Source organism: Staurois parvus, unplaced genomic scaffold (genome assembly GCF_062004578.1).
Source record: "Staurois parvus isolate SC_StPar_1 unplaced genomic scaffold, SC_StPar_1.0 ptg000078l, whole genome shotgun sequence".
NCBI lineage: Eukaryota > Metazoa > Chordata > Amphibia > Anura > Ranidae > Staurois > Staurois parvus.
Window position 1 is genome coordinate 11,487,115 of NW_028317874.1, and position 14,843 is coordinate 11,501,957.

At 41.7% G+C, this 14,843-nt stretch overlaps 1 protein-coding gene across 1 annotated transcript in view; it reads left to right on the forward strand.

Annotated features, from left to right (window-relative positions):
• Positions 1 to 5,275, forward strand: part of LOC149469262 (phospholipid scramblase family member 5-like) — a 96,789-nt gene extending 91,514 nt beyond the window's left edge. Inside the window, exon 7 of the mRNA XM_089669550.1 lies at positions 4,643 to 5,275. Coding sequence (XP_089525676.1) covers positions 4,643 to 4,681 — 39 coding nt within the window. The 3' untranslated portion in view covers positions 4,682 to 5,275. The remainder of the gene's footprint in view (positions 1 to 4,642) is intronic.
• The last annotated feature ends 9,568 nt before the right edge of the window (positions 5,276 to 14,843 follow it).

The window sequence follows — 14,843 nt, forward strand, 5'->3', positions numbered from 1 at the left end:
CCCAAAACCAAAAGTGTAATATATTGCAGCTAACCAATTCTTAGATGTGGAGGTTGCATTAGTTTTCTTTAGACTTTTTTCCCTCTGTTTTCACCTGGTCATCTGGCCAGTAACACACCTCCTGTATTAGAGGGCCCCCACTCTAGATGAATGAGCAACACAGACACCTTTGGACAGCTGCATTGTTAACCACTTGCCTGCAGGGCACTTTTACCCTCTTCGTGCCCAGGCCACTTTTCAGCTTTCAGCGCTCTGACAATTGTACGGTCATACGACACTGTACCCATATGAAATTTTTATAATTTTTTTCACACAAATAGAGCTTTCTTTTGGTGCTATTTAATTGCAACGGGGTGTTTTATTTTTGCACTATAAACAAAGAAAGAGCAAAAAAAAAAAAAAAAAAAGTTTTTCTTTGTTTCTATTATAAAATTTTGCAAACAGGTAATTTTTCTCCCTCACTGATGTGCGTCGATGAGGCTGCACTGATAAGCAGCACTGATGGACACTGATAGGCAGCACTGATTGGCACTGATGAAGTGGCACGGATAGGCAGCACTGATAGGCTGAACTGATGAAGTGGCACTGATGAGGCAGCACTAGTGGGCATTGATGAGGAGGCACTGATGATGCTGCACTGATATGCAGCACTGATGGGCGACTCTGCGGCGGCGCTGACTGGTGGCACTGCTGGGCACTGATGAGGCAGCACTAGTTGGCATTGATGAGGAGGCACTGATTATGCTGCACTGATATGCAGCAATGATGGGCACTGATGGGCAGCACTGACTGGTGGCACTGCTGGGCACTGATGGGCATAACTGCTGGGTGGCACTGATGGGCACTGGTGGGTGGCACTACTGGGCATTGATCATCAGTGCCCTTTTGATCAGTGTTGATCTGTTCTGTGAGAAGTGCCGGTTTTCAACAGTACTTTTCTCATGCTGTGACAGTGTGAGGAAAGTGTAGCTGATAACTGGCAACTGTATTTACTCGGTGATCTGCTGTGTCATTAAACACAGCTGATCACATGGTAAAAGGCCTCAGTGATTGGCCTTTTACCTCATCATGTGATCAGTTGTGTCTGTAGGACACAGTGATCACGGACAGCACCGGGTGCGTGCTGCTGGGGGGCGTGCGGGAGGGCACGTTATGGGAGGACGTCATAAGATGTCCTCCCAGAACTGGACAAGTAGCCATCATTGAGCTATAGCACGGTTGTGAAGTGGTTAATCTGAGGGAAGTGTTAGATGTACTAGCAGATTTAGATGGAATATTGAAGCCAAACTCCAGCTCACACTTTTTAAGCAGTTACTGCAAGCCGTTTTATTTCTTTTAAGATAAAGTCTTTATGTAAATAAATAAAAGCTGATAATTGTAAGCACCCTTGTCATTTTTAATCAGTTTGTCTCAACCTTCTGTCCTGCATTTGCAGGACAACTTGTTCTGTTAATAAACAACAGACTTACTGGCCAGATTACCAGGTGAAAGTAGAAGAAAGAAAGTTTAAGAAAGAAAACTAACGCAGCCGGCACATCTAAGGATTTGTAAGCTCTAGTATAATAAACTCTTTTGGGTTTATTATCACCTTAACCTGAAACTTCACATTCATACATCTCAAACACTGAATTCTACTCATATTCTATAACTCCTACAGTAATGGAATCACATTTATAAAAAGTCTATACCAGGGACGGACTGACAACTCATGTGGCCCCTGGGCAATAGGAGATCATGGGGCCCCTGTGTCCTTGCTCAAACTCAAAAAAGCCTATGAAAAAGGTACCGGGCATCTCATGGGGCCCCCTACTGACCCCAGGCCCTCGGGCAGTGCCCGAGTTTCCAAATGGTCAGTCCGGCCCTGGTCTATACACTACTGTACTGAAAGATGCTGATCCATTAGATACAAAAACATAAGTAAATGAATAGGTTCAGCGGCTGATGGGACACAATAAATCAGTTAAGAGAGACATACATAATATACATAACAAATTTGGTGTTTATAAAATTGTATTTTTATTCTGTTCAATAATATGTTGGTTGTGGGACCCATAGATATAGTTAGAATCTTTACTATAGTTAGAATAAAAGGGCGTGTTCACTGAAGCATATTAAAACACTTACCACCCTTTCAGCACATCATTCAGGTCCTTTGATTGGTTGTTTTAATTCTGAAAGCATCCTCCTCTGAACAGAAATTTACAATGGGATCAATATGTCACAAACACAAGCAAAGAGTTTGGCTTGCAGTGGCAGTGCTACCCCAGTGACTTGAGTGGCCAAGTTAATTTTGCCATGACATGTGAATGGCCCTCTCCGACTCTATTTTACTCTTTATGTGGGTGGCCAAGGGTTGGTAAAACCACGACTCAACTGCCTTTTTTTTTTATTGCATCCCGGCCGCCTGTGTGAAAGAGGTTGCCATGCATGAACTTAAAATGGAGAAATATTGTATCTGTTGCTAGGTCAACTTTAAGGCTGGGTTCACACAGATGCGGTGTAGAATTTGCAGCATTTTCTGTGTGAATTCCGCACCACATCAGAATTGCACCCCGTTCATGCGAACCGCTGTGGGTGTGTATGTTAAGTTAACAAACACTCCCCGAAATCGGTCCACAAAACATGATGTGATGTGCAGAATCGGATCGCATAGGTGTGAATACCCATGCAATCCGATCCTAGTGCGGACCAAAAAAGGGTCCTGCACCTTTTTGGTGCAGGTGCGGTGTGATTGGAGCTATACAAATGTATGGTTCCAATCGCACTGCACACAAATTGCATGTGATTTGCACAGGAATGCGGTGAGGTTCCTGTGCGAATCGCATGAGATGCACCGCATATGTGAACCCAGCCTGAAGCATATTTCCACTTTTGCAATCAAATTTGAGAATCCCACTGTATGTTTGTTATGTGTTACTGTTTACACAGCATGCCTAAAAATATTTTTTCTTTGGAGCAGGCCTTTAGGCAGACTGCAAGCTGATCAGTTTGAAATTGCGATAAAGAAGAGCAAAGTGGGAACAGACTGAGCTTCTTCTCATTAACATACAATGCTGAATCCAAGCCCTGGGATCTTTAACCTTTTGTTAGGACTGATGCTGCTCAAATTTAGTTTACAACTGATAATGAGCTCTACCAGCACAGGAAAAACAGAGTTATTTATAGTAAACAATTAACACCCCAGCCCTTTCATAAACATTACACAAATGGGGAACACTTCCAGTTTGGAGTTTTCAGAAAAGAGTAACTAAGAATGTAAGTAGCATAAACTGTAAAAATATAAAGGTCAGTAGCTACAAAAACTGTAGCTGCTGACTTTTAAAAAACAGCCACTCACCTGTCCCTCAATCCTGCAGTGTCCTCCTAGCAGCCCGTTTCACTAGCCTGTGTTCCTTCGCCGACATCTTCAATGTGGGCACCCGGTGCCCACTGTGCAGGTGCGAGTTTCTGAATGGTCCTGTAGTCTTCTGGGACCTGTCATGTGTCCTAGAAGACTATGGGGAGGGAGGGGGGTGGACAACTTCCGCTTCCGATCACCTAGACCTGAGGTCTCCAAACTGCGGCCCTTTATTTGCTTTTATCCGGCTCTTGAAGCACTTTTCCTCCCACTGATACAAGACACTATTCCTGACACCAACAATGATGCATAATTCCTGCTACTGACATCAGGGGTCCATTGATGCCAATGATGGGGCTTTATTTCTCCCACTGACACCAACGATGGGGCAGAATTCTTCCTACTGACTCCAATGATGGGACACTATTCCTCCCACTGACATCAATGATGGGGCACTATTCCTCCCACTGATACCAATGATGGGGCACTATTCTTCCCACTGACACCAATGATGGGGCACTGTTTCTCCCACTGATACCAATGATGGGGCACTATTCCTCCCACTGACACCAATGATGAGGCACTATTCCTCCCACTGACACCAATGATGGGGAACTATTCTTCCCACTGACACCAATGATGGGACACTGTTTCTCCCACTGATACCAATGATAGGGCACTATTCCTCCCACTGATACCAATGATGGGGCACTATTCCTCCCACTAACACTAATGATAGGGCACTATTCCTCCCACTGACACCAATGATGAGGCACTAATCCTCCCACTGACACAAATGATGAGGCACTGAAACTGACCCAAATAATGGGGCACTATTCCTGCCACCGACACCAACGATGGGGCACTATTTCTCCCCCTAATACCCAAGATGCATTGTTTAATCCCACTAACACCAGGGCAATTTCTACTCCCAATGGCCATAGTCTGCCCCCCCCCCCCCCAAAGCCTGAAGAACAGTAAACTGGCTCTTTGTTTAGAAGGTTTGGAGACCTCTGGCCTAGGTGATCACAGTAGAAGTGGGAGCGGATACCTGTCAATTTTAGGTACTCACTCCCAAAAGGTGCCAATCGTTAACAGGGAGCAGGGGACCAGTCCTTAAAGCAGAACTTCCTCGCTTTAAGTTATGCTATGTGAATGCAATAAAGTAAGTGTGATCACAACTGGGCTGCAAGAATGCAAATATACTTTAAGCTTTAGTAAGTAAAGCACAGGGCTTGGACTATGGGTTTACAATTTCTTGCTTCCTTACCATTTTCAAAACACAATGTCTCTATTTATTTGTAGGATTTGATGTACTTTGAGCAATCTTCTGATGGAATCTAAAGGACAATAAAAAATTACCAAAAAAAAAAAAGCCAAGAATGGAATAATCCCTGGACACTCAGCATTCACTGGATGAATTTCCACAGATGACAACATGTTTCAAACTACAGTTTATATGTCAGGAAGAAATACACAGAGGTTCTCTTCTTACCAGTTATCCCATCAGTGAACTAACATATCAACCAACATTTGTAATAATCCACCCAAACATGTTATAGGTGCTCAGTGGCACTAAAGGATACAAACATCTAAGCCCTAGAAAAATATAGTAAAAAACGCAGACATGTTGGTAATTTTCCATAAACTTTATGATAAACCAAAAGAACATTTCAGTTGTCCTGGAAATCTCATTGAAAAGAAAAGTATGGTACTTAATATGTGGTACAAAGCCGGATCTAGGAGTCATGAAAACAACATCTTGGGGTTCAGGAGGTAACTGGCCTTCTATCATCTACTCTCATTATAGTTATATCATATGTAAGCTTTACAGTTTATTTTAGCCACAATAATAAAAGGCCAATTGTTGTGGGTTTCTGTATTTTAGTATACTCTTGTTGGTTGAAGGTAGTTAATAAAATCATACCTTGTACATTTGATCTTATAAAGAGTTGTGTATGTAAGACTGTCATACAATACATTTCCAGAAGATGGCAGTCAAACCTCATGATTAGGTTAACATATAGTATGCCTGTTTTTGGAGAAGTATGGAAGCCACTCTTGCTCAGCTCACCTACTTATGCCAAATGCACACTTGAGCTCATAAATGCCTGTTTTACAGGTGTTTGAATTTGTTTCTGCCTCTAAACACCCCTTCATGTTAGCTTAGGTGTTCATGCATCCATAGTCATATGCAGAAGTTTAGAGGCAGGGGCAGTTGGAGTAATAATAACATCACTCCTGCATTCAAGAGAGGAGGGTTTTGGCAGAAAAAAAAAAAAAAAAAAAAAAAAAAAAAAAAAATCGACTGATGCCTTAAACATGCGTAAATGCGCCTAAACGCACTTAAGCGCTAGGTGCATTTAGCGCTTCAGCTTTTTTTTATGTCCGTGATTAGAATAAATTAATATTCTGGCCAAAGAAATAAATAAGTGCCAAAGCTCTTTGCAAAAATGCAGCTTAGGCACATTTTTGAAGCTGCGTTTTTCCTGCTGAGAGAAAAGTGTTTACAAAAGCCCCAGTATGCATGAGGCCCAAAAATGCTAGTTGCCTGACTGTTATGATGATACACTAAACCATAGTTGCCGACATTGAAAAAATATTTTCAGGGACACTTTATTGCTGTGCGCCCAGCGGCCATTATAGGCAGAGAAGAAACTTTAATTAGGGGCAGGGCATTCATTTGTTCTTAAACAGGCATATTGTTAAAGTTTCAAAAAGGGGAAAAAACCTGCGCTACACCCCAGACGATACAATATGTGAATAAATATTTGAAAAAAAATTATATATTCTGAAACAAGTGAACTGCTGCTACTCTTTCCCTGAACACCAGAAAATATGAAACATAAAAAAATTAGTGCCCTGTAAACTAAATAATCATAAACAATATTCAATCAAATAAATGCTGCTACATACAAAATGTGCACAAATGAATTGAAATTATATAAGTCCACATTCATATATTAAATAATTAAAAGTCTCTTAGATTTTAAGCTCCAAGAAGCAGGGTCCTTCTAACCCTCTTGTATTGAACTGTATTGTTGATGTATTGTCTCCCGTTATATTGTAAAGTGTTGAGCAAATTGTTGGCGCTATATAAATCCTGTATAATAATAATAAGTCCCAAAATCCAATAACACAGTGCTGTGTGCTAAAGAAATCCTCCAACGGAAAGTGCCTAGGTGTCCACAAACGCGTGACACAAAAGAAAAAAAATCAGCCTCTTACCAGACACTTTGATCTCCAATCAAGAGATCAGACGAGCAGATGGTGTTCAGATCCCACACTGACACCCTAGTTAACCGTATCAAGGAGATGAATGGACAACTGCAGGTTCGCTTGAACGAATCTATCACATCAGACAGCTCTCCACATCATGCAAGGAAAGGTTTGAAACAGAAGAAGAAAACTTCATAGTGCAACCCGATAAACCAGCAAATAATTTATTAAAGTATTGCACTTACATAGATAAGGTGCTTAAAGGCAGTGTAAACATTTAAAATTCCCACAGTGTCAGACCACCGGTCAGAACAAGGTGATGTCACAGGAGCTTTCTGTGATGTCACTTTGTTCCGGCCGGTGGTCTGATACCGCAGGAATTTTAAATGCCTCCAGGACCCCACACCAGACTCCACTCAGGGCTCAGTGGCTCGGCCCTGGCAGACACAGCAAACACACAGGGCCAAAAGGACAATTGAGGGCCCCAGAGGGACTGACAGTCCAAAATACAGCATGTGTGCCTTGCTCTTTGCCCCGCTCTCCGCCCCACTCCGATCTTCCAGGTATTTACTGTATGTCTCAGGGGGAGGATCTGGCCACTTCGTATTGGTACTCTGGCACTTGAGCTTCTGACTGTTCGTGCCAGACCTTGATTTCCAGGACACGACCCCAGACAAGATCCTGTCTGGGCAGCTGTATAAAATCCAAGACTGTCCCAACATATTAGGGACTGTTGGCAATTACTGTATGAAAAACTGATCTGGTTAGGTATCCAGGACAAATAGACAGGTTAATCTCCTGAATGAGAACACAGACCACAATAAAAATGTAAAACATAACCAAACAAAAGGCATGTCAAAAAGTAAGTGTAAGGGAATCCCGGTGAGATGATGGGCGAATAGAAATGCGCATGTGCAAAGAAATGTCCTAAGAAGAGTGATCAGTCATGCGCATAGAAAAGCGCGATCGCGCACGTGCACACGCACAGCGAAGATTGGCACCAGATGGACTATTTAAAAGGTGCCTCTGCCTGTGCTGAGTGCTAACTGGTCTTCAGCTGTTCCCCGTTTCATGCTCGTTCCTGTGTGATTCCCTTGTTGCTGACCTGGCTTGTTCCTGACCTGACTCTTGATTACTCTCCTGCTTGATACTTGTTCCTGACCTCAGCTCTGCTCCTGACTTTGGCTTGCTTATGATTTGGTACCTCGCTGTCCACCCATTGATGACCCCGGCTAATCCTATGACATTGCTCCTGTCTCCCATCCCAGCTTCCTGTCTTACTCTGGTGCACACCTGGCGATCTACCATACCAGCTCTGCATATCGCTACTGTTCCTGAATCGGAGGTTCATCAGTCTTCCAACACAGTAAGAGAGTTAAAAACATGGTGCACACATAAAACAGCTAACACATTCTGGGGCCAAACCACTCCCCCTTCATAAGGGTTTAAAATCAAGTTAGAACTTTAAATGGACTCAAGAAATCCTTCTAATTCTGCGTATATTCAACCTATGCAGATCAATATAATAAAATCTGCTCTTGAGTCCATGAAAGGTCTGAATTGATTTTAGGCCCTGTTGAAGGGGGGCTGGTTTGACTCCGAAATGCTTTATTGTGATTTGGAATTCTATCATTTGGTTGGGTGCTGCTTTTATTCTTTAGGTACCCTTTGGAGGGTAGTCCTGTTTCACCAGCAGCCCTTCTCTGATTCTGATTCATTAAACTCCAGTGCAATTTCTGATGAGACTTGAGTCGCACAGAGGCGCATGACAAGGGAAATCACATGGTTCAACATGGTGTGATTTTGGAAAAGCTCCCTGCACTACTTTGGTGTGTCTTCAGTGTGCATGAAATGCATACATAGTATCAATTATCTGGCTCGTTTGGAACTCTAGCTTACTTTGCTGTGATTCTGCTGTACCATCAAACATGATTATTGAAAAGTATCATAAAAATGTTTTTGAAGAAAGTATAGTCATTTTGGTATATATTTTGTTTGTTATGTTAAAGACAGAAAAGAAATTATTATATTTTATCTCGTTTATATCAGAGTTATGAAGTAATGTATATGAACATTTCATAATAAAACCAGCATTTATAAAAAATCTGTAAAATGTCTGTAAGGCTAGGTTCACACTGCTGCAATCTTATTTTGATCCATTGTTCAGTGAGATTATGTAGTGCAGCTTGGATGCAACTTTGAAGTGGTTTGCGTATTCTATGGGGCCAAGATTGCACTGCAATCTCACCAAAGTAATACAGAAACTGTTTCCAAAATCACACCATGCTTCATTGTATTTATGTGAATGAGCACCATGGAAAATTGTGTGATTTCCATTGTCATGTGATTCAGAGCCTGAAATTGCATATGTAATCGCACTAGTGTGAACATAGCCTAAACATTATATTTTAACCTATTGACAAATAAATAGCACCATTAATTAAATACTGTGAAAAAGGGCAATGACTGCCTGTAAGAAGAGATTACTTTATGATGCCCTAATTCTATTCCACGTAGTAAGTGATTATTGTACCTGCAATTGCTGCATAACTATGGAAGAGTAATGACCTTCACAGAAATCTGCCAAAGGCAGATCAGATTACTTATCAAGATTGGATCTCCTTAAAGTGGTTTAAACCTTTGGACATTTTTTAAAATTACAAACATGTTATAATTATCTGCTTTATGCAATGATTTTGCATGGGACACACCCAATCCTCCTCTTCTGAGGTCCCCCGCAGCCATTCCTGGCTCCACCTCTTCAGTGAGTATCCCATAGAAAGTGGCTTCCTATTCAGCCACTCATGCGGGCTCGATCTCAAGCAACACTGCCTACACCTATAGAAACAGTGTGGCTCAGCCCCGCTGCCCACACCCTCATCACAGAGTTTGATTGACAGTAGCAGAAGTCAAATGGTTCCCACTGATAACCCAGTGAGGAGGGAGGAAGCAGAGAGAGCCACTGCTCTTGGGCGCAGTGCTGGATTGAGATCGGGCTCAGGTAAGTATGGGGGGGGGGGGTCAATGGGGATCCTGGACACAGAAGCTTTTTTACCTTAACGCAGAGAATCCATTAAGGAACAAAACCTAAACCCTTTAGAACCTCTTTAAAAAGGAGAAGTATAGGATAAATAATTAACAAATATTACCAAAAACTTGAATCAGCTATTATTTCTTTCTTCCCTCCTTTTGTTTTTCTATCAGGGGTACTTCATTTGTCATGTAGGTCCCAGTAACTGTCCATTTGGTGTTTAAAAGTTTAGAGGGGGTGGTTACAATGTCAGCATTCCACCCCCTCTTTCTGTCCCTTCTCCACTATGCTATTCATCTACATAAAAGTGGAAAATACATAAGTGGCATTGGCATGCCTGGGTATAGCGGTAAGTGTTGAAGAGGGTTAATCCCCCCCTCCAGATTTCATTTGTGCCCCCATTCCGCATGGATGCTTTGCCTGTTGAGCTCCTTCTCACACCTCAGTGCTGCACATGGTCTGGGCACATGCAGCACAGCTCCTCTCCCCTTCCTCTCTTTTCCACTGCCTCTTACACAGTTCTCTTACAAACAGCCTCCATCTGCACACTGTGTAGCTGTCTGCTATGCTGCAGTTCTGAAATGCAAAGTTCCCAGCTAAAAACAGCCGTGCAGTATAGAATTCATCTGCACAGTGTGCAGATAGAGGGTGTCTGTAAGAGAATGGATCTGAGATGTGTGCTGTGTGAGAGGAGGAGGGAGGGGGAGAGAAGCTGTGCTGTGTGAAGTCTTCAGAACTAGCAGACAGTCCAGATCCAACATCAATCAAACAGAGAAATATTGGTTTCATCAAACAGAGAAGGAAAGTGGGTAGACCCTGACAAGATTGTTGGCATGAGAAACCAGAGTAGACATTAGCCCCTCCCATCAAGAAAAAGCAAAACCAGCGCTCAGATATTCATGCATCACAGGAACACGGTAACAGTCACTCGCTGAGGTGTAGCCCTCTAAAGATCAGAGAATCTTGATACTACTGAAAGAAAACACAAAAGGGCACACTCTCCTCATGCATTACTGTGTTAAAAAAGGATTTATTAAAAAATAGATAAGTGTGCTGTACACTCACAAACCAAGGGTCCTATAAACAGACAAGGAACCAAAGATGACAGTCCCAGACAAAAGAGGTCCTATGACAGAGTATGTTAACGCGTTTCGGGAGTCGAACACCCTTCCTCAGAGCTCAAGCCCCTCCCACAGGTATTTACCTTGATTTTAACATAACGGGTGCACCTTTCAGAGGGCTAGAAAGATTTTTTGTATATACTAGCAGTTCACAAGCAATAGGATGAAGCTAACAGAAGTAAACCCATACTTCCTTTTTAATATGATTTGCACAATACTGACATCACTTGTTCATCATTAACCTAGCTGAAGAGTGATGGAGCTAATAACACAAAGAAAACACCATCTACAAGTGTAAATGTAATTTTTAGGCTCCTGTAACGGGGTTCGCTCGGCAGCGGGTGTGTGTGACCCCCTGGATGGGTGCACAACACAAAAACACAGGCACAGCACAACAGTGGAGGTGAAAAGCAAAAAGGTGCAGTTTATTTACAATATTCACAGAAAAATGTCAAACTAAAAAGAAACATCAAATCCTGGCCAACTTGGCTACTTACTGTTCAAATAGCTTCCCTAGCTATCCACTAGGTACAGCCTGATGCTATACCTAGTTGCTGGTAGTTGGAGGCTAGCCACACAGGCCTTTGTCTCCCTGCACACAGATAGGATGTTCCTCCCCAGCCAGTTCAGGCACAGATCTGGTTCCAAGTTGGAGCAACTCCCTAACCAAGCTGGGAAGTTTTATAACAGCCTTAATGAGCCCACTACCTTCAGCTGGGCTCATTACCTTAGTGTTGAAGGGCTCAGTACTTCCCCCTAGTGGAACAAATCCCCATAGAGTCTGAACCTTGGACAAATGTATCGTCCATCCAGGACGCAACCAGGTGATTTCACCTACCTACTGTCACACTCCATTCATACTTGAGCAGAGTGATTTTCCAGTACTAGATGTTCCCATTCTCGTCTTTGGTGCCCCATATACCAAATTTTGCAGCAAAACTTTCTCATGTAGCTTTTGGAATGTCAGGTGCCAGACTACAGGTGCCTGAGCACTCATATGTAAACAGGCACCATTGAAACACATGGGATTTTGGGTTATCAATTTTTGAATTTTGAGGTTCAAGCTAAAAAAACACCCAGGTGTGATTGGGGCTTTAAATTACTTGTATCCAAAAAGCTTTCCAATTTGTCAGTTATCTTCACACAGTCCATGTGTACTTCAGGGCAGGGGCGGACTGATCATTTGGAAACTCGGGCACTGCCCCAGGGCCCGGGGGTCAGTAGGGGCCCCATGAGATGCCCCTGGTACCTTTTTCATAGGCTTTTTTGAGTTTGGGCAAGGACACAGGGGCCCCATGATCCCCTATTGTCTGGGGGCCCCATGAATTGTCAGTCCACCCCTGCTTCAGGGATTTCAATTAGATTTTTAAACAGGAGTCCCTGTATTACAGTGGATATAAAAAAAAGTCTACACATCCCTGTCAAAATGTCAGGTTTCTGTGATGTACAAAAATGAGACAAAGATAAATCATTTCAGAACTTTTTCCACCTTTAATGTGGCCTATAAACTGTACAACTCAGTTGAACAACAAACTGAAATCTTTTAGGCGGAGGGAAGTATAAATAAAAATACTAAAATAATAATATGGTTGCATAAGTGTGCACACCCTTAAACTAATACTTTGTTGAAGCACCTTTTGATTATACTGCAGCACTCAGTCTCTTGGGGTATGAGTCTATCAGCATGGTACATCTTGACTTGGCAATATTTGCCCACTCTTCCTTGCAAAAACACTCCAAATCTGACAGATTGCAAAGGCGTCTCTGTGCACAGCCCTCTTCAGATCACCCCACAGATTTTTGATCGGATTCAGGTCAGGGCTCTGGCTGGGTCATTCCAAAATCTTCTTCTGGTGAAACCATTTCTTTGTTGATTTGGATGTATGCTTTGGGTCATTGTCATGCTGAAAGATCAAGTTCCTCTTCATGTTCAGCTTTCTAGCAGAAGCCTGAAGGTTTTGTGCCAATATTGACTGGAATTTGGAACTGTTCATAATTCCCTCTACCTTGACTAAGGCCCACGTTCCAGCTGAAGAAAGACAGCCCCAAAGCATGATGCTGCCACCACCATGCTTCACTGTGGGTATGGTCTTCTTTTGGTGATGTGCAGTGTTGTTTTTGCGCCAAACATATCTTTTGGAATTATGACCAAAAAGTTCAACATTGGTTTCATCCGAGCACATTTCCCCACATGCTTTTGGGAGACTTCAGATGTGTTTTTGCAAAATTTAGCTGGGCTTGGATGTTTTTCTTCGTAAGAAAAGGCTTCTGTCTTGTCATTCTACCCCATAGTCCAGACATATGAAGAATACGGGAGATTGTTGTCACATGTACCACACAGCCAGTACTTGCCAGATATTCCTGCAGCTTCTTTAATGTTGCTGTAGGCCTCTTGGCAGCCTCCCAGACCAGTTGTCTTCTCATCTTTTCATCAATTTTGTAGGAACGTCCAGTTTTTGGTAATGTCACTGTTGCGCCATATTTTCTCCACTTGATGATGACTGTCTTCACTGTGTTCCATGGTATATCTAATGCCTTGGAAATTCTTTTGTACCCTTCTCCTGACTGATACTTTTTAACAATGAGATCCCTCTGCTGCTTTGGAAGCTCTCTGCGGATCATGGATTTTGCTGTAGGATGCAACTAAGAAAATGTCAGAAAAAAAACTACTAGAACAGCTGAACTATGGTTAATCAGAGGCACTTTAAATGATGGCAGGTGTATACTGACTCCTATTTAACATGATTTTGAATGTGATTGCTTAATTCTGAACACAGCTACATCCCCAGTTATAAGAGGGTGTGCACACTTATGCAATCGCATTATTTTAGCTTTTTATGTTTACTTCCCCCCCTAAAAGATTTCAGTTTGTTTTACAATTGAGTTCTACACTTTATAGGTCACATTAAAGGTGTAAAAAGTTCTGAAATTATTTATCTTTGTCTAATTTTTTTACATCACAGAAACCTGACATTTTAACAGGGGTGTGTAGACTTTTTATATCCACTGTACATGTTGGATAGACCAACGCATTGTAGAATTAAAAACAAAAGTTTTGCAACTATGTCAGTTCTCAAGGGGTGGAAAGAGTACATGACCCAGCTTGGATCATAGATGGATGTATGGACTTTGTGGTGATGGGGAATCCTCTGAAATGAAGTCATTTTCACGAAGGTTATGTGCATCGTCCCGTTGATAACTGACAATTATGTCTTTTACATTTTAGACTGGGCTACCTCAAGATTTTGCATACTTTTAAAGGGTGACAGCTTGAATAGATTTAAAAACGTCTAATCAACTTCTGTGCAACCTCCCTGCCTATACATGGATCACCATTCGATTGGTCCCTGCTGTACTGGCTGAATTTTGATCCATGTATGGTGAGCTTAAGTGTTGGACACTTTTATGCTGTACTGTGATATTGTGTTTGTTCACTGAGAGCTATGAAGGAAACCAAATAGATAGTATGCAAAAACCCTTTGCTTTTCAAGAACAGATGTTTATTCACATTAAATAATAAAATTAGCATAGTGCAGAACAGGAATAATTCATGGAATGAAAAAATACATGTTGCTAATACTTAGCAGTTTTCTTTTTTTTTTTTCAAGTGACACGTCTGAATCTTCCATTATGTGGACAGCATTACATAAGACATTGGAAATATCTAAAAATCCTATTTGCAATTAGTGATTCTATATGGAGGGACAAAAACAATAGGAATTTCCCCTACGCTTTGACATGTAAAAGTTAACTTATTAGGGAAAAAAGGTGACAATTTCTAAGAGTCTGGAAGTGTTTACTACATTACAAGGAGACATATTTCAAAATATACACAAAAGTAAAATGACACCATTATTTTAAAATAAAATGTGATTTCTACATTGTTTGCAGTCTACCCTACTTGTATCATATGTGACAGGTTTAAATAATAATGCCAATAACACTAGTAAGCTGCAGGGCATATTATTATATGTGCAATGTGATGTGTAACCAATCTGACATATTTTGTTCAGCATTTACTGTACATGTGAAACAATCCGACCCCCCTATTAAAGAATACATGATCCCTGACAGCAGTGTTCCTCTTTATCTGTTTCATAGATATGTGAGAAGCTAGCACACCGTAACTATATAT